This window comes from Piliocolobus tephrosceles, chromosome 7 (genome assembly GCF_002776525.5).
Source record: "Piliocolobus tephrosceles isolate RC106 chromosome 7, ASM277652v3, whole genome shotgun sequence".
Taxonomy (NCBI): Eukaryota; Metazoa; Chordata; class Mammalia; order Primates; family Cercopithecidae; genus Piliocolobus; species Piliocolobus tephrosceles.
In genome coordinates this window covers 20373483-20392454 of record NC_045440.1, presented here as the reverse complement: position 1 = coordinate 20392454, position 18972 = coordinate 20373483, and the positions used below count along the sequence as shown (strand labels likewise).

The following is an 18972-nucleotide window of genomic DNA, read 5'->3' as shown; positions in this document are numbered from 1 at the left end:
CTGCCCTCTCCCAGGCCTTGGCTTGTACAGCTCCTGACACCTGGAATACCCTTTTCTTCGCTTCTGGGCGCTGATTTCTGAATGATTATATTCTACTCATCCTCAGGCCCCAGTCATTACAACCCTGAGGGCTCAGGAATAATGGGATTTGGATATCAGAAGGGCTGGCTTGATGAGGGAGGGAAGTGGTGGGGAGCAGGGGGCAGACTCTGCCTGCCTGGCACCAGGGAGGGCTGGGGAGTACAGGGGTGCAGGGGCAGGGAGAAAGGGAGCACTGTTCTCCGAGGAGAGGCGGGGCTAGGAGCTGAGCAGTCCGGGGATACCTGAGAAGAAGTGGGCCTTGAAGCCCTTTTTGGACACGGTGTTGTCGGACTTGAACTCCACGCGCATGTTGTTGTACTGGGAGGTGATGACCTCCGGCTTCTCAGAACCACAGAACTTGCCATGCAGCTTGGAGTCGGCTGTGAGTCCACTGCGCACCTCCACGAAGTCGTACTTGCACACCTGCAGGGGAGCCCAGCTCCAGGCCTGCCTCCTCCAGGAAGCCTCTCTTGACTACTCCCGCCCTCGGGAAGCTCTCTGCTCTGCACATCCTTTAGCCTTGACTTAGCTGCTCCCCATCACTGGATCCTCCTGTGCTCCCCAAGCCAGCCCCAAGCCTTCCCTTGCTCCACACCCCTCCACACTTCCTCCCACTTGCCACATGTTCCCCCGCCCCCTTTGGGGCCCTCCCTCCTGTGTTTCCCGAGCTGAGAGCAGTCTCTCCTTGACATTTGCAGAGTGTTTCTGCTGGGCCTGCTCTCGGAGGACACGAAGCAGGCATCGAGCTGAATGCCCACGCCTCACAGCTTCCTGCCCCACCTCAGCCCCCGGTGGGCACTTACATCATTGCCCTCTGTCTCGAAGAAGTCAAACTGCAGGGAGATGCGGTACTGGGTGGGGGCCACCAGCTGCCAGATGCAGTTCTTGTTGGGGGGGTACTCCTTGGGCCAGCCCGGGCTGGTGATGGAGCCGTTGAGCTTGGTGAGGAATCCGCCACAGGCAGCTGCAGGGACAAGGAAGGTGGCATCATCTGCGGGGAGCCCCTGCCATGGGAAAGGGCTGAGATGTGGGCTGGGAAGCAGTAAGGAGAAGATGGGGAGCCTGTGGACTCCCCAAGGCTCAGGGACCTGTGTCTCGTCCCTCTGGGGCAGACGGGAGGAGGCAGGGTGGGTTCGGTGTCTTCAGGGGTGAGCCCGTAGGGAGGAGTGGGGGAACTAAGGGGTCATAAGTGTGGCCATTTCTATCTTCTCTGCAAATGAACAGGCCAAGGATCTGCCAAGAGGGAGTGAGGGGAGTAAGGGGCTCAGGGAAAGCAGTTCAGGGAGGGGCGGTCCTGGGAGGTGCAGGAAAGGGAGCGGCTCAGGGGCACGGCAAGATTGGCCTGGTGAGCTGGAGCCATTAGCCTCGGAGTGCTGTCCCCAGCATCTCAGGACCATGCGTGGAGAGGCGGAAACAGTGCCTGTCCCACAACGGGGTTTCCCAACCTGTAGATCATAACATCCTGGTGGGTGGTGATATCAATTAGCAGGTCAAGATGGTCATTTCCAAAAAATCCCAAAAAACCACACAGGAATGAAAAAACAAAACAAACCCAAAGCCAGAATGCAGCCTACAGGGGGACCGTGTGTTCTTGGGGTTGCAATGTGACATGTATTTCCTATCCATGAGCTATGAAAAGAGTGTTGGGGTATCCGTCTAGCTTTTCCAGGAAGGGGTCTGTCCAAGGGCATAAGAAATCTTGGCAGTGACTCAAGCCTGTGATCGCAGCACTTTGGGAGGCCGAGGCAGGAAGAGTACTTGAGGCCAGGAGTTTGAGACTAGCCTCGGCAACAAAGTAAGACCCTATCTCTACAAAAAAGTTTTAAAAATTAGCTGGGCAAGGTGGTGTGCGCCTGTAGTCCCAGCTACTTGGGAGGCAAGGTGAGAGGATTGCTTGAGCCCAGGAGTTGGAGGCTGTGGTGAGCTAAGATTGAGCCACTGTACTTCCAGCCTGGGTGACAGAGCAAGAGCCTGTCTAAAAAAAAAAAAATCTGGGCAGGTGGGCTGGGGCCAGGGAGAGAACAGGGTCGGAGGCAGTCTGGGGGCACTCACCCTCACAGCGGCGCTTGTCTGGGGCCAGCTCGTACCCGGGGTCACAGCTGCACTTGTAGCTACCCAGGGTGTTGAGGCACCGCTGCTCACAGCCCCCGCGGTTGGGCCGAGAGCACTCGTCCACCTCTGTGGTGGGAAGGAAAGGGTGTCACAGATCCCAGGCAGGGGCCTGGTCGCTCTTCCCACCTCTGCTTGGGAGTCAAGTCCAGGGTCCCTCATGCTTCTTATGACCACCCCTCACCCCCATTCAAGGGAAGAAGTTGGCTGTGAGCCTCACTTGTCCACTCAGCCCCAAGACCCAACCAGCTCCCCAGTGGCTGGAACCCCACAGAGGGACCCCACAGAGCCTTCCTTCTGAGCACATGGACGGGGCTGGTGTCTCTCATGTGCTGTTCCTTGACTAAGGACCCCTCTTTCATTTCTCCATCAATCCTTATGTGAAGCCTGTGGCGGACGGACTGTTACTGTGCCCATTTTACAGATGAGAAACTGAGGTTCAGGGAGAATATCTTGCCCAAGGTCACACAGGTAAAGAAATCCTCCAACTGCCTTTTTTCCTCCCTGAGTCCTACAGCAGGTCCTGCCTCTAATCCACATTGGGGGACCTCTTCTCCCCAGCTAGCCCTGAGCTTCTTAAGGGCACATCCCTGGGGTCTCACTGGCATCCATATGCCTGCTAGAGTCTCCGTGTTGAATGAGTGAATGAAGAAGGAATGAAGGTCACGGAGCAACTTGGGGCAGGGGAGAGTAGGAGAGGAGGCACCTTTGAAAAAGTTGACGGCAAAGCCCGCTTTGTTAATGGACCCGTCAGAGACGAACTTGAGCCAAAGGCGGCTGGATGTGCTCTTGATGTCATCGGGCTTCTCGTAGCCACAGTAGCGCCCGATGAGGGTGCTGCTCTCACTGTGCCCGTCACGCACCTCCAGATAGTCGTAGGCACAGCTGTCGTGGCGCTCGATCTAGGCATTGAGGCTTCATCAGTGGAAGGGGCTCTGGCTGCCAGAGACCCACCCCCGGGAGTCCAAAGAGAGGCAGCTGTCCCAGGGAGCAACTGCAGGATTCAAATGTCAGATCACAGGGCCGATGACCTACCTCAAAGGACTGGAATGTGAGGCCCACGTGGAAGCCCTCAGACACTTGGATCCGCCAGATGCAGACTTTGCTGGGCCGGTAATCATCTGGGTAGTTGGGTGATTGAATGTGGCCATAGTCCTTTTTCACATCACCCCCGCAGATGGCTGTGGGGACACAGGATAGGGTGGGAAGGGGTGGTGAGTCAGCATGCTCCCTGCTAGGGAGCTCTTTCCCCCACTCCTCCAGTCCCTCCCATGTCCCCCAGCTTTTCAGTTCCCCACCAACCCCTTAGTCCCAGGCAATCCCATCATTCTCTCTGCTTCTTCCCTTGGGGACCCACGGTCTTGCCCCTCAGGTGCCAGGAGGGATGTTCTAGGATGCCCAGAGACCTCCTATCTGACCCCTCCCGCCCACCGCCTTCCTCAGTACCTTCATAGACTGCAAAGAAGCCCTTTCCGACCCAATTGCTGCTGCTGCGGAATTCAACCCAGAGGCGGCTGTCAGTGGAGACGATGGGCTCAGGGAGTTTGGACCCGCAGAAGCGGCCTGCACAGACAGTGTGGATGAAAGAGTGGTGAACCCTGAGGATACCCCCTATAGAGGCCCCACCTCTCCAGGAGGTGTGGGTGCTTGGGCCCTGATCTGTGGCCACCCTACTTCACACATTCTCAAGACTGTACACCCTCCGGTTGGCTTCTGTCTGGTCCAAGGTCCAGCTTGGCTTTGGAGAGCCACAGACTACTTGAGGGATAGGATATGAGTCTATTTCTAGGAGGAAAAGTAGATCTTTATTTTTCATTTTATCTTATTTTATTTTTTTGAGATGGAGTCTCGCTCTGTCACCCAGGCTGGAGTGCAGTGGTGCGATCTCAGCTCACTGTAACCTCTGCCTCCTGGATTCAAGAAATTCTCCTGCCGCAGCCTCCCAAGTAGCTGGGACTACAGGCATCTGCCACCATGTCCAGCTAATTTTCATATTTTTAGTAGAGATGAGGTTTTGCCATGTTGGCCAGGCCGGTCTCGAACTCCTGACCTCAGGTGATCCACCCACCTTGACTTCCCAGAGTGCTGGGATTTCAGGTGTGAGCCACCATGTCTGGCCAAGGTAGATCTTTATAATGTCCAGCTATGTATGTGTTCTATTTACCTTTCTAAAGAGCATATTACCATCATTATTTACCTTTTCTTATTTGGTCTCTACACAAAGAAGAGACCAAATCAGAAATAAAATCAGAAATATAATCAGAAATAAACATGACCTTCTTTACACATTACAAACTGCCCTCACAGACATGCTTTTATTTGTTCGAATGCAAGGGATGCCCCAGGACCCTAAATAAATCCCAGAATCTGGGGACTAGGTCAGAAAACGTCCACTTTGAAATAAAAATGAGTAAGAATCAACATAAGTGGATGAGGTCGGCCATCTGTGGAATTCTTTGTAGTCAGGAATCAACTAGGAATGAGTTGTGTGTTCCTAATAAGGCCAGTGTTTCCCAACATTCAGCAAGGGACAGAGGGTGCTGGCCCAGGAATGTAAGTTATGAAAAAGAAACTCCCATCTTGGAAAAACACTAACACGTCTGCGAGAGGAAGTGTTGTAAGGCCAGCTGCTTTGAGTGACCAAAAAGAAATATTTAAATATCGGAAACTGGGGCGAAAATAGAGGTTAGCAAGATCTGTCTGGCTGTTTTAGGCGCAGGCTGAGGAGAAGAGGCTCTGTTGCCCACAGAGTGGTCCTGAGCTCCTTATGATCATGTCCAGCTAGGAGGAGATTCATACAGCTCCTCAGGCTTGCTGCAAATACCCTCTAGGATCACCTGCCTCCCTTTGCCCTAATTCTAGGTTCATTAAAGCACCTTCTGTTCTGTGCTTCTGACCCACTTATTCCCACTGACTCACCTCCTGCCCCCTACCCTCCTCGGGACAAAGTATCCTATGCAAACAAAGTCGGGCCACGGCGCCCACTGTGCAGCCCTCGGCAGTGAGTGAGTTAGGAGATGGGCTGGCAGGTTACGATGACTCTTTTTTGAGCCAGGCTGCACTGTGGGCACTCAAAAACCAGAAGGGCAGACAGAAAAAAACAGTGGAGCCTCTGAAAGTGCCCAGATGAGGAAGAGAGCCTGGGGCCACAGGGATGCACAGAACAGCCTGTCTGTCTCTCTCAGTCAATTCCGATGACTCTTTGCACCCACTGGGTGACAGCTGATTTCACAGGGAGGCCCAGAAGCCTGCATTGGGGACTCTGAAGTCCAGATCGAGGACAGGACTTGCCTAAAGTCACACAGCAAGTGAGCAACGCAGCTAGCTGGGACTAATGATGCCAGGACTCCTGGCTCCCACACCAGGATGTCATCCCTGGCCAGTGTTGGGCCCTGGAGGGAGATGAAGAGTGTGATGAGGGTGGTTCAGAGAGGGAATCAGCATGGAGGGGGCAGGGGGTGGCTGGTGCTGTTACCTCGGAGGGGCGCCTTCCTCCAGAAGCCATCTCGGACCTCCACATAGTCGTACCAGCACAGGCGGCTGCGGTACAGGTCCAGGGATGTGAAGTTCAGGATGATCTGAGGCAACAGGGGAGGAAGAGGGTTAAGCTGTCCTGAACATTGCACCGGCCCTCTGCCAGCCCCATGATGACCACCGCCTGCCTTACGTGAGGCAGGTCACCCTGGGTGAGAGTTAACGGGCTCCCGAAAGGAGCTGCTGGCACAGAACCGCCCCTCCTCCACAGTGGTCTGCGTATGGTCAGCTTTCTTCCCAGAAGGCCCAGGAGGAGGAGAAGCCATCACTTTGGGTAGAACCCCTGGCTCCAGCTCTCTTCATAGTCAATTAGATAACACAACCCACAACACCTTCAAGAGGACCTGGTCTCCACAGCGGTAGGAAGGGCCAAGGGCTGCATGAGGGTACTGGGGGGTCTGAAGTAGGGACGAAGGGTCCCAAGAGGAGAGGCAGGGGGAAAGAAGGGCTGAGTCACTAATCATCACTTTTTATTTTATTTTATTTTTGTGAGTCAGGGTCTTGTTTTGTCACCCAGGCTGGAGTGCAACGGTACAATCACAGCTCACTGTAGCCTCCACCTCCCAGGCTCAAGCTATCCTCCCACCTGAGCCTCCCAAAGTGCTAGGATTACAGGAGTGCGTCACTGCACCCGGCCCCATCATTTATTGAGGGCTGATTCTGGGCGGGGGGACACACTAACTGCTGAGAGGACACCAGATCTGAATCTGTCCCTGTCCTCAAGGAGCTCTGGGCTTAGGGAGGGATGAGACATACGCATGAGAAAGCTCAGACTCCAGTCACAACAGCCTGGGCGTGAATCTCCACTCTGCATTTCCTGCTGTGAGTTATCAAGCAAACCACATAACCTCTGAGCCTCTGCTATGTCCTGCGTGCAATGGGGAGAAGAGTCCCTACCCTGACATCACACTTCCAAGGCACAGGCACTGTCTGTCCTGAGCACCTCATTTCAGGCTCCGAGCTCAGGAAACGCTCGCTCGCTACTGGAGGAATGTTACACCTTGGTGAGTACCAATTCTCCTTAGCAGATGGGCATTTTAACAGGTAGAGAGTTTAATGGTTTCCCTCCATTTCCAGGGGGAAACCACTTCCTCGGTAGGTTCCAGAGTGGGCCCAAAGCCTGTCGTGTATTCAGAGTTCCAACAAGTAGGGATTCCAGGGATGTGTTCGCCGTGACCTGCGAGGTCAGTGCAGCAAACACTCGATGGTCTCAGGGGTCTCCCGCTCTGGGAGAGCTGGGTTCTCCACTAGAGAAGGGGACAGTCTGCCTCCCTTTTACCTTCTTGGAGAGTTAGAGGCAGAGTGGAGGCCAGGATGAAAAAGATTCCAAGGTGGGCACTGACAATTGCTGTCTGTAGCCAGGGTCAACTGGCTAGTCGGGGAGGAGCTCCTGGCTGCCGGTCACTCTGCCCTATCAGAATACCTGGTGATTCCAATATCCGCCTAGAGAACCCTTCCCACTTCTTGGCCGCTCAGTTCTGCGACCTCCTCTCTCCACCTCTCTGCACCTTCCCGGCCACACACCAACACATCACACCGTGCAGGCCGGCTTCATCAAGAGTTGTCTGCCCCTCCACAATCTCGGTTTCTAGGGCTCCACTCTCCATTCAGTTCCCAGCCTTTCTCTCAGTTCTCATCACTGCGACCTTCAAGCCACTGCACCCAGGGCAATGCCACTGCTGGTCACCCCCATCTACTCTCTCTCCTTACCCAGCTTAGCTCCACAGCCCATCCTTTTTCTTCTATTCTTTTTAAAAAATTCTTACAAGAGTTTAACTATAGTTATTTGGGGGGTCTTTTATTAATTGTGGTATTCTGTGATATAATTGAGTAAGATCATGTTTTTGAAAAGTACACTATAGGCTGAACGCGGTGGCTCACTCCTGTAATCCCAACACATTGGGAGGCCAAGGCAGGTGGATCACTTGAAGTCAGGAGTTTAAGACCAGCCTGGCCAACATGGTGAAACCTCATCTCTACAAAAAAATACAAAAAAATTAGCCAGGTGTGGTGGCATGCACCTGTAGTCCCAGCTACTCGGGAGGCTGAGGCAGGAGAATCACTTGAACCCGGGAGGCAGAGGTTGCAGTGAGCCAAGATCACGCTGTTACACTCCAGCCTGGGTGACAGAGTAAGACTCTGTCACGAAAAAAATACAAAATAAAATAAAGAAAAGCCCACTATATATTACTCTTGGTTATTATTATCATCATCAAAAGTTATTGTTACTATTATAAGTCCTGGCATTTTGAAACTCTGAAGCTGCAAGTCTCCTCTAGCTCTTGCGAGGGAGTAGATGGCGTCTCATCACCTAATCTTTTAACTTTTTAGGAAATGACCAAATGTGGATCAGGCATGGTAGCTCACACCTTTAACTGAGCACTTTGGGAGGCCGAGGCAAGGGGATCCCTTGAGTCCAGGAGTTTGAGACCAGCCTGGGCAACATAGTGAGACCCCCATCTCTAGAAAAATTTAAAAATTCACCAGCTATGGTGGCATGTGTCTGTAGTTCCAGCTATTAGGAAGGCCGAAGTGGGAGGATCGCCTGAGCCTAGGAGGCTGAGGCTCCAGTGAGCCAAGATTGTGCTGGCTCACTGAATGGAGATTTGGTTTTATTTTTTATATATATAATATATCTTATATAATATGTAAGATATATATTATATAATATGAGATATATATTATATAAGATATAATATATAATATAAGATATATATTATATAAGATGTATATATATCTATATATCTATATCTATATCTATATATCTATCAATAGAGACCTGCAGGGGGCAAGTGAATAATTAAATTGACAGAAATCAAGACAATGGCATTCTAAGCAGCCATAAAAACGACTGAGTGCTGGCACGGAACGGCGGGCACAATTCATTGCTGAGTGCAAGGTATATTGCAAAAGACCATATACGTGTGCATACAATTCCTTTTTGTCTTGTATATATATACATACATATATACACATCCATGCTTACATGCACATGTATACCTAGAAGGGTCTGGAAGGAGACACCAGAAAGTGTTACCAGTGCTTTGTCACCTCTGAGGAGTGGGATCTGGAGGAGGGTCTAGGGGAGAAAATTCACTTGTTATTTTACGCATTTCTAGATTGTTCAAAAAGTTTGTTTACTGTGTGCATATGTTATTTGTATATCTAACAAACAACAAAAACAAAGGAGTTGCTGGATGGAAGAAGGGATGCAGAGGGCCGAGTGAGGGCGCTCTGGCTCCTGACTCACACCCTCCACCACTCCTCCACGTGGCTTCCCTGGGCTTGCCAAGCAGTTCTGCTCAGCAGCTGTGCTGAGGACAAGCACCGCTTTCCTTCATCCTTAGAAGCAGCCTGGGCTGTGTCTGGGGAGGATGATGTCAAAGCTGCTGAGGAAGAAACCACGCCCAGCTGGCAGAACCCCAGAGGGCCCACCCGAGACCTCCAAAGAAGCAGGAGGAACCAGAGGTCACATCACTCAGGAGGAAGAAACCTGCAGTGGCCGAGAGAGGCATGCTACAGAGAGGCCCAGTGATGGCTATATTGAGACCGGAGGTGTCAAATTAAGAGTTGTATTGGCTTCTGTCGTGTGGAAACAGCTGTGCTGTGGTGGCAGGGGCAATGCCCTTTGCCAGAGAAAGCCTGGCCAGCCCCACCGCTTCCGGGCTGGTGACTTGGGCCTGTGGCTCGGCTTCCTTAAGCCTCAGTGTTTTTGTCTGAAATTGAGATGGGGCCCTGTGCGGTGGCTCATGCCTGTAATCTCAGCACTTTGGGTGGCTGAGGTGGAAGGATCGCTTGAGCCCGGGAGTTTGAGACCAGCCTGAGCAATATAGCGAGACCTCATCTCTACAAAAAAATTAAAAAATTTGCCGGGCATGATGGCACATGCCAGTGGTCCCAGCTACTCAGGAGGTGGAGGTGGGAGGATCACTTGAGCCAGGGAGGTCCAGGCTGGAATGAGCCATGATCACACCACTGGGCAACAGAGCAACTCTGTCTCAGAAAAAACAAAACAAAACAAAAAAACCCAAAACTGGAAATGATCATAATGGCTTCACTGGGGAGTTGGGAGGATTCAATATGGGGTGCAGAGTCTCCTGCTGCACCCTGAATATAGGAAATACTCCTCAAGCTTGCTGCATGCTGGCAGGGGAGAAGTAACAGGACACCTCACTTCTGGCCACAGTGTGCCAGTTAAGCATCTTGCCCCTTGGTGACTCACTGTCCGGCTTCAATCTGACCTAGCTGCATGATCTTTAGGCCCATCAACCAGTTCCTCTGTGCCTCCATGTCCTTATTTATAAGACGGTAATGATGATACTATCTGCCTCCTTAAGGGAGTTCAATTCGTATATGTGTAACATTTACAAGTGCCCAACACAGAGTAAGCACTCAATAAATGTTAACTTTGCTAGTAGAATGAAGTTTGCTTAAGATTTTTTGGTATTTGGAATATTTAAGACTAGAATCCTGGAATTAGAGAGAAATAGGGTTCCTGGGGAAGTGGACCAGGATTTCTTCATTTAAAAAGATTACGGGGCCGGGCGCGGTGGCTCAAACCTGTAATCCCAGCACTTTGGGAGGCCGAGACGGGTGGATCACGAGGTCAGGAGATCGAGACCATCCTGGCTAACACGGTGAAACCCTGTCTCTAGTAAAAAATACAAAAACCTAGCCAGGCAGGGTGGCGGGCGCCTGTAGTCCCAGCTACTTGGGAGGCTGAGGCAGGAGAATGGTGTAAACCCGGGAGGCGGAGCTTGCAGTGAGCTGAGATCCGGCCACTGCACTCCAGCCTGGGTGACAGAGCGAGACTCTGTCTCAAAAAAAAAAAAAAAAAGATTAGGGACTGGGCTGGGCGCGGTGGCTCACGCCTGTAACCCCAGCACTTTGCGAAGTCAAGGCAGGCAGATCACCTGAGGTCAGGAGTTTGAGACTAGCCTGGCCAACATGGCGAAATTCCATCTTTATTAAAAATATAAAAATTAGCCGGGTGTGGGGGCATGTGCCAGTAGTCCCAGTTATTCGGGAGGCTAAGGCACCAGAATCACTTGAACCCGAGATGCAGAGGTTGCAGTGAGCTGAGATCACACCACTGCACTCCAGCCTGGGCAACAGGGCAAGACTCTGTCTCTAAAAAATACAATAAAATAATTAAATAAAATTAAAAGATTAGGACTATAGGAAAGATAGCAGCAGCTAACATTAGTTGGGTTCTCACTATGTGATAGGTACTACCCCAGGGACTTTATGTATAATAATTTGTTTAATCCTCATACCTTTATGAGGAAGAGATGGTTTTAAGAAGAGAATCATGGTCAGCAGATCAAACATGATAGCACCTCCCTTGTGGTAGGTACTATCGCCAGGCTCATTTTATAGTTTATAGATTACAGAGGCTCGCACCTGTAATCCCAGCACTTAGGGAGGCCAAGGCAGGTGGATCACCTGAGGTCAGGAGTTCGAGACCAGATTGGCCAATATGGCGAAACCCTGTCTCTACTAAAAATACAAAAATTAGCCAGGCATGGTGGCATGTGCCTATAGTCCCAGGTACTCGGAAGGCTGAGATAGAAGAATTGCTTAAACCCAGAGGTGGGGGTTGCAGTAAGCCGAGATCACGCCACTGCACTCCAGTCTGGGCAACAGAGTGAGACTCCATCTCAAAAAGTATATATGTAGATAGATGGGGAAACAGAGGCACAGAGAGGTTAAGCAACTTCCCCAAGACCACACAGCCAGTACATGGCACAGCTGTGAGTCAAACTCAGGCACTCTGGCTCTTAAAGTTACAGCCTCCACTAATCCTCCACATGGCTTCCCTGGGCCTGCCAAGCAATTCTGCTCAGCAACTGTGCTAAGGACAAGTGTCCATTTTCCCTTCATCCTCAGAGCCCCACACCCTTCAAGAAACGGAACTTGGGTAGGATCCAGCACAGACTTTGCAGAGAAGGCAGGGATCCCTTTGGCCTGACTGGGGATGTGGAAGTCAGGGAAGGCATTAAGAATTTGGGTTCGGCCGGGCGTGGTGGCTCGCACCTGTAATCCTAGCACTTAGGGAGGCCGAGGCAGGTGGATCACCTGAGGTCAGGAGTTCGAGACCAGATTGGCCAACATGGTGAAACCCTGTCTCTACTAAAAATACAAAAATTAGCTGGGCATGGTGGCACACACCTGTAATCCCAGCTACTAGGGAGGCTGAGGCAGAAGAGTTGCTTAAACCCGGCGGGGCAGAGGTCGAGGTGAGTGAGATCGTGCCACTGCACTTCAGCTTGGGTGACAGAGTGAGACTCAGTCTCAAAAAAAAAAAAAGAATTTGGGTTGGACCTTGAAGAACAGGTAGCATATCAGGAGGCAGGGATGGGAATGAAGGTAGATACTGCCAGCTCTAAAAGTTCTTATCTTCTTGGCTCCTCTGCAAATGTTCGGTCCGCTGACCATGATTCCCTTCTTTTTTTTTTTTTTTTTTTTTCCTTTTTTGAGACTGAGTCTTACTCTTGCCCAGGCTGGAGTGCAGTGGCACGATCTCGGTTCACTGCAACCTCCATCTCCTGGGTTTGCGCGAGCGATTCTCCTGCCTCAGCCTCCCGAGTAGCTGGGACTACAGGCATGCACCACCACGCCCAGCTAATTTTGGTATTTTTAGTAGAAACGGGGTTTCACCATGTTGGCCAGGCTGGTCTCAAACCCCTGACCTCAAGTGATCCGCCCGCCTCGGCCCCCCAAAGTGCTGGGATTACAGGCGTGAGTCAGAGTACCCAGCTGATTCCCTTCTTAAAACTGTCTTCTCCTCATAAAGGTTCTCCTCTGTTGCTGGGGAACCACTGTCAATCCTCTCCGCGCCAGCTGCTAGTTACATGAGTGTAGACTCGGGGGATCCGAAAAGAAGGCTTTCCAGTTGACTCTTTCACTTTGACATACCCAAGACAGGCAAAATCAATTGTACATGGTAAGATTTACTTATCATTCACATTTCTGGCAATAAGCTGAGAATTGGGAGGCAAATGAAAAACAACTTCTCCACAGCCAAAATAGATGTCAAAGTCCATCCACTAAAGCACGCAGCATTATTTCAGGTTTACCTTTGAAAGACCATAGACTTTGGAGTCAGAAAGTCCTAGAACCGAATGCCAATTTCACCACTACTACCTGTGTAAACTTGGGTAGGTTTATTCAAGCGCTTGAAGCCTCCATTCTCTTGGCTGTACAGTAGGGATAATAGTACCTAGGTCGTAAAAGTGTTACAGGGAATAGTGAGGTCCTGCATGTAAGGTGCCTAATCCTTTGCAGTCCTGCATGTAAGGTGCCTAATGCTTTCTGTGGTACATAATCGTTAAACAATGGAGAGGCCGTTAGTATTCTACTACACCAGGTTCTGTAGGCCCTTTCAATGTTCATGTCCCCAGGGTGTCACTTGGCTTCCCTTACAACTCTCCAATTTCATTCAGGACTGTGGCTAGTTTTTACTTCGTGTACTTCTACAACCACTCGTTGATTAATCTGGAATTTTTATACTTAGCCCTTTTCTCTTTCTGCAGCTCCAGGCAGGCTTCTGAAAAAAAGGACAGGAGTCCTCTGGGAATCGCGGTGGAAGCAGCCCCAAGGCGGAGAGAGAGGCTTTGGGGGCAAGGCCATGTGTGTCCACTAGAGAGACTAGTGCCAGCCCAGGCCAGCCAGGAAGAACAGGGAAGGAAGCTGATCCTAGCCCAGATGCCACACCCCTGTCGATTGCATAAAACTCCTGGACAGGAAGGTAAGTAGTGTGCCACCTGACTCCGCTGCTCAGGGCCAGGGACTGTCTTGTGCGTCTGTACATTTCCGGTGGCTGGCCCAGTGCTGGGCACATAGTAGGCACACAGGTTTGCTAAAGAGCACTAAAGTCATTGTCGAAATGCAGCAGGGCTTTAGAACACACATAGTATCGTAATCACCGACTCTTGTGTCATAATCCAATTTTGTGTAATTTTGGAGAAGTTACTAAATTTTTCCAAGCCTGTTTTCTCATATCCAAAACAGGGATAATGCTAGCATCTGGCCCATAATGTTGCTGTGCGATAATGTTGGACATAACACACATAAAGAATTTAACATGGCCGGGTGCGGTGGCTCACGTCTGTAATCCCAGCACTTTGGGAGGCCGAGGCGGGCGAATCACCTGAGGCCGGGAGTTCGAGACCAGCCTGACCAACATGGAGAAACTCTGTCTCTACTAAAAATACAAAATTAGCTGGGTGTGGTGGCACATGCCTGTAATCCCAGCTACTCAGGAGGCTGAGGAGGTTGCGGTGAGCTGAGATCGTGCCATTGCACTCCAGCCTGCGCAACAAGAATGAAACTCTGTCTCAAATAATAATAATAATAATAATAATTTAGCACATAGCTGCTCAATCATATGTTCACTCAGTTAGTTATTGCTATTATTATCGGTGGGTGAGATTTCCCAAGGCTGGAGTAATGGGAACCCTCTAGAGGGAAACAAGGAAGCCAGGGCATAGCTGCTAGAAAACAGCACAAAAGGAATGCAATTTTTTGTTGTTGTTTTGAGACAAGATCTTGCTCTGTTCCTCTGGCATGAGTGTAGTGGTGTAATCATAACTCACTGCAGCCTTGAACTCCCAGGCTCAAGCAATCCTCCCACCTCAGCCTCCCGAGTAGCTGGAACTACCAGCACCCACCAGACACCCAGCTAATTTTTAAAATTTTTTGTAGAGATGGTGTTCCGCTATGTTAGCCAGGCTGGTCTCAAACTCCTAGCCTCAAGTGATCCTCCTGCTTCAGCTTCCCTAAGTGTTGGGATTACGGGCGTGGGCCATATACTGGCTAGAATTGCCATTTTTAAGAGAGATTCAGAACAAGGAAGAACGGGTTCAGTTTTAAGGGAAGATGGTAGAATGTCAACCAAGAGCGAAGCCAGAATTACTCAGCTCTCAATAAAAATCTGTCCTACGTAAGAATGATCTTCAAATTACAATAAATGAAAATAAGCATTGTTTGAAAAGGAAATAGAAGCTCAATAACACAGAAGGAGGAGAGCCCGTGAGCATCTCGCTACATTGATTTTTGTCTCCAAGCTCATCAATGACATCAGAGGAGACAAATAATTTGCAGATGTGATCAGCCTGTGTAATCTGCAGGACTCAGAGTAAAAGCTTTCCCAGTCTTCAAAGGGGTGTGTGTACTGGGAGGAGAGTAAGGAGCGGATTCTGGGAATTGCAAACCACTGGGCCAAACGTCAATCCCCGATGAAACAGATGCTCTGTGACCATTTAGAAAAGAAACACTTGATGACTAGGAGCCAGTTTGGGTTCACTGGAAACAAGGCAGGTCGAACACATTTGTCTTCCTTTTTAAAGGGGTTTTATCAACTGGTGGAACAGTAGATTGAATTTGGTAAGGCGTTGCATCTTACGTATTCAGCATTTATGAAACACTTCCTGGGCCAAGGATAGAAAGATGACCAAGGTATGGTCTCAGAAGGAGCGCACATCCTGGTCAACTGGTGGTCACCTGTGGCTGGATAGTAATGACCTTAAGTGGCATCATAACTGATGTAATAACTCTTCTCAAAGCCTAGATTAACAGATTAATGTCAATTTGGAAGGAAATCTTCGTTCTTCTTTGGTTTGTGTGCTGTTCTGTTTTGACCAAAGGCCAGGATGCAGACCTAGAAGACATGTTTATCAAAGGAGCTCATGGCAGAGGTAAGAGGAGGGCTACCTGATGGATGGTGACATTCTGATTCAAAATGATCTTGAGATGTCGAATTGAACAATACAACCAATAATAGAATCGAATCCAGCTCAACGCTGCACTATAACATTAAGAACCGTGCCCCAATCAAGGAAAAGAAAGGCTTGTAGCTCATTCTTGGAAGCAATAAAAATATGAAGGACACAGAAGGTCTGGGGTTGGTGTAGAGGTCCAGACTCTGTGAAAAGACCGTGAATGGATCTAAGGAGGGATGGGAGTAATCTCCCCACATTACGAGGGCTGACATGGGAAAGAGGGAGTGAGTTATCCTAAATTGCTCTTGAGGAAACTACTGGAGCAAGTAAGGAGCTTAAGGGAGAAGAAGAGATGTTGTAACATTAAGACCTGGCTACAGGCCAAGTGTGGTGGCTCACGCCTGTAATTCCAACACTTTGGAAGCCTAAGCCGGGAGGATCACTTAAGGTCAGGAGTTCGAGACCACCCTGCGCAACATGGCGAAACCCTGTCTCAACCAAAAATAGAAAAAAAATTGGCCGGGCATGGTGGCGCACATCTGCAGTCCCAGCTACTCGAGAGGCTGAGGTGGGAGGATTGCTTGAGCCTGGGAGGAGAGGTTGCAGTGAGCTGAGATTGCGCCACTGCACTCCAGCTTGGGTGATAGAGTGAGATTCCATCTCAAGAAAAAATAAAAAAAAGAGCTGGCTAGAGAACAGAATGAATTATTCTGAAAAGTAGTGAGCCTCTCATCACCTTAGGTATTCAAACAGGGATAATCAACCATGCAGTGGGAAACCTGACCAGATAGGCTTGGGGGCCCTCCCCACACTCGGTGTCCACCCTGCTTGCCACCAATTAGTAATGAGTAGGGAAGGCTCCCTGAAGGAGGCCACATCCGAGCTAGACTGTGAAGATGGAGAGAGCTCTGACCCGATCCCGTAGGGTGCCCGAAGCCAGCCCCACGTGGCAGCAAGTATGAGAACTGGGCACTTCCCCACAAGGTAAGACAGAAGGTGGAGCTGAGCTTTCTCTATGGATCAGAACTGATATAGCAGGTGACAGGTAGAGGAAGGAGAAATAGAGTGCCAGTGGAGAGCCAGGCACAAAAAATCAGGCCCACAGAGCAAAGACTGGAGGGTCCTGGCCTGAGCAAGAGGAAGGGTGGGTGGGAAGGAGAGACCCACCAGGCAGCATCCTGCTGGAGACACTTCTATCATTCCTTAATTGTTCCCAGGACCAGAGCCTGTCAGAATTGGGAAGAGGAGCCCTTCAGGAGCCCCTGGCCCAAGCCCTGATGAGACGGATGAGAGTTGAGGGTCAGGCTGAGCAGCTCATCCAAGGGAACCCAGACCTGAGAAGAGCTCTAATCCCTCCTCAGTCCTTGTCAGCTGTGTGACCTTGGGCAAGTTACTTAACCACTCTGTGCCTCAGTTTCCTCATCTATAAAACTAATCATCTCATCTGCCATAAAAACTAGAAGAGGTGATATAGGAAAAGCACCCAAGAAGAACTAGATAATCAAAATAGACCTACATAGTAGAGCTATCTGCAAATTAACATTAATTTACAATTATTGGGAGATGCCAGGGAAGGCGGTGAATGCCGGGAGCCCCTTCCCACAGCAGTGCTCCATCAGCGCTGTGGACTCAATGCATTTATGGTAACCAGGTAGGTCGCCGGTACCCATATTGATCCCCACCGTGGGAGAAGTCCCTGAAGTATGGTGACCCGCAGGGAAGGGAAAGGCTCAGAGGCCGAGCCCACACGTACCTTCTCCCCGGGTGTGACGGAGATGCGCCACACGCAGTGCATGTGAGCAGAGTAGCCGTTGGGGTATTCAGGGGAGGAGAAGTTGCCTGTGCTGTCTTGCAGGGTCTCTCCGCAGGCTGTGAGGAAAGGAAATGACAGGGCGGGGCTGCAGGCACCAAATCCCCCCACCTTCTGGCTCACCCACCCCTGAGCCCGGGCATCCTCTGGCGGAGGGGAGAATGCCCGAGGAGTGGGAGGGTGTCTGCAGCAGTCCTGTCCCTGTAAGATCCACCCCCTCCGCCTCACATACAGCACACGCCATCCTACCTCCCAGCCCAGTGCTGCCCTGTTTGTGAAGGCAATATGGGTTCCAGAGTTAAGGTCAAGCTCCCTTGGTGGGGCTCCGGCCACCACCTCCCGCTCCTAGGATTGCTCTGTTCTTCCCCACTTCTGCCCCTACAGACCCTCAGAAGGCGGCGGCTCAGCTTCTGACCACCACCTGAGCCTACCCCCAGCGGCCTCCTTCACTTGGACACTGCCCCTCCTATGGGGTCCCCTCCCCCGCCACACCATTCTCTAAAACTTGCAGCCTAAGCCTTCTTGGTGGCACCAGGCACCTGGCCTCTGCCTCCCTCAGGCCTTGCCCTCCACGCCTTCACGCATCCCTTCTCTGCCCTGACCTGGGCACTTGTAAAGCTTGCGGGCTTGGGCAATGTCCCCCTTGCTGAGCCGTGTCCTTTGGCCAATGGGAGGTTTCACCCCGTTCACCTCATACTTGGGGACAATGGTATCCAGGAAGATGCCCCTGAAGAAGAGGGAGAGAAGGAAGGGTGAGCGTCTTATGGACAGTGGGCAGGGAGTGGGTGGCATGCCCATCCGTACCCACAAGTTGCGAACCTGCTGGAGCTCAGACATTCCTCAGCAGGGTCAGGGCCGGGTGGAGACGTCTCACCCTGTCATTACACTGCCCACTGACCAGCAGCCACCCTGCTCCGTGGCAGCCACACCACAGGAGTCGGGGGAGCCCCAGGAACACTTTGGGAGGTCAGGGATGCAGGTCCAGGGTGCCCTGAGACCCACTGGTGCCCCCAGTTCAGGCTGGCCACAACTCCCAGCCTCAGGAAAGCTACAGGCCCCTAGCGGGTCATCTTTCCAACCCCACTGGGCCCCTGCTTCTGCAGCCCCTCATGCTGCTCCAGCCCTAACTAAACTTCTCCCAGGACTCCCTAGGCCAGCTACTCACCCTGCTGGCACAGGCTGCATCTGAATGCACCTGGAACAAGGCCAAAGGCAGATTCCACTGCAGCCAGACCAAGCCCCGGGGACAGCCCCACCAGCTCCCCATCTATCAGTGTCTCCTATACCCCCCATTCCTCCCTTCTGAATCCTGGGTGTTTGCACTGGGAGGAGCAGAGTGAAGGGAAGGCAGGCAGCCCTCCACCTCCCCAGGGCCCCTGACTCACACCCAGCTGGGTGGATCACAGCAGGGGGTGCGGTGGGATGTGGTGGGAAATGTGAGGCCGGGTCTGTGGGGGTGGGGGGGCAGAATGACCTCACCACCCCTCCTTGGTCTCTGTTCCTGCAGGTCTGCAGGCAGGAAAAGTGGATCGGGTAGAAGCACTGAGAAGAGGGGGCAGGGCCACTGTCTGGGACACAGACAGAGGATGAGCAAAGCACCAGGCCTGGGAATGGCCAGGCCAGGAAGCAGTGTGAGCAGGAGGGAGGCGCCATTTCCCACACTCTGCTAAGGAGAAGCTTGGGGGAGGGGAGGCTGGGCCACCACCTTCGAGGGTT

General features: G+C 51.4%; 1 protein-coding gene across 2 annotated transcripts in view; it reads right to left on the bottom strand.

Moving 5' to 3' along the window:
• The window catches only part of BMP1 (bone morphogenetic protein 1), a 47572-nt gene that overhangs the window by 14623 nt on the left and 13977 nt on the right, over positions 1-18972 (bottom strand). For both annotated transcript variants that reach the window (XR_002732523.1, XM_023216682.1), the window contains exons 7-15: positions 17859-17983; positions 17200-17315; positions 5666-5768; positions 3637-3753; positions 3226-3371; positions 2897-3092; positions 2134-2259; positions 885-1045; positions 324-504 (exon numbers count right to left, since the gene is read on the bottom strand). Coding sequence is in view for 1 of the 2 variants with exons in the window: in XM_023216682.1 (XP_023072450.1) it covers positions 324-504; positions 885-1045; positions 2134-2259; positions 2897-3092; positions 3226-3371; positions 3637-3753; positions 5666-5768; positions 17200-17315; positions 17859-17983 (1271 nt within the window). In the remaining variant the exon portion in view is untranslated. The remainder of the gene's footprint in view (positions 1-323; positions 505-884; positions 1046-2133; positions 2260-2896; positions 3093-3225; positions 3372-3636; positions 3754-5665; positions 5769-17199; positions 17316-17858; positions 17984-18972) is intronic.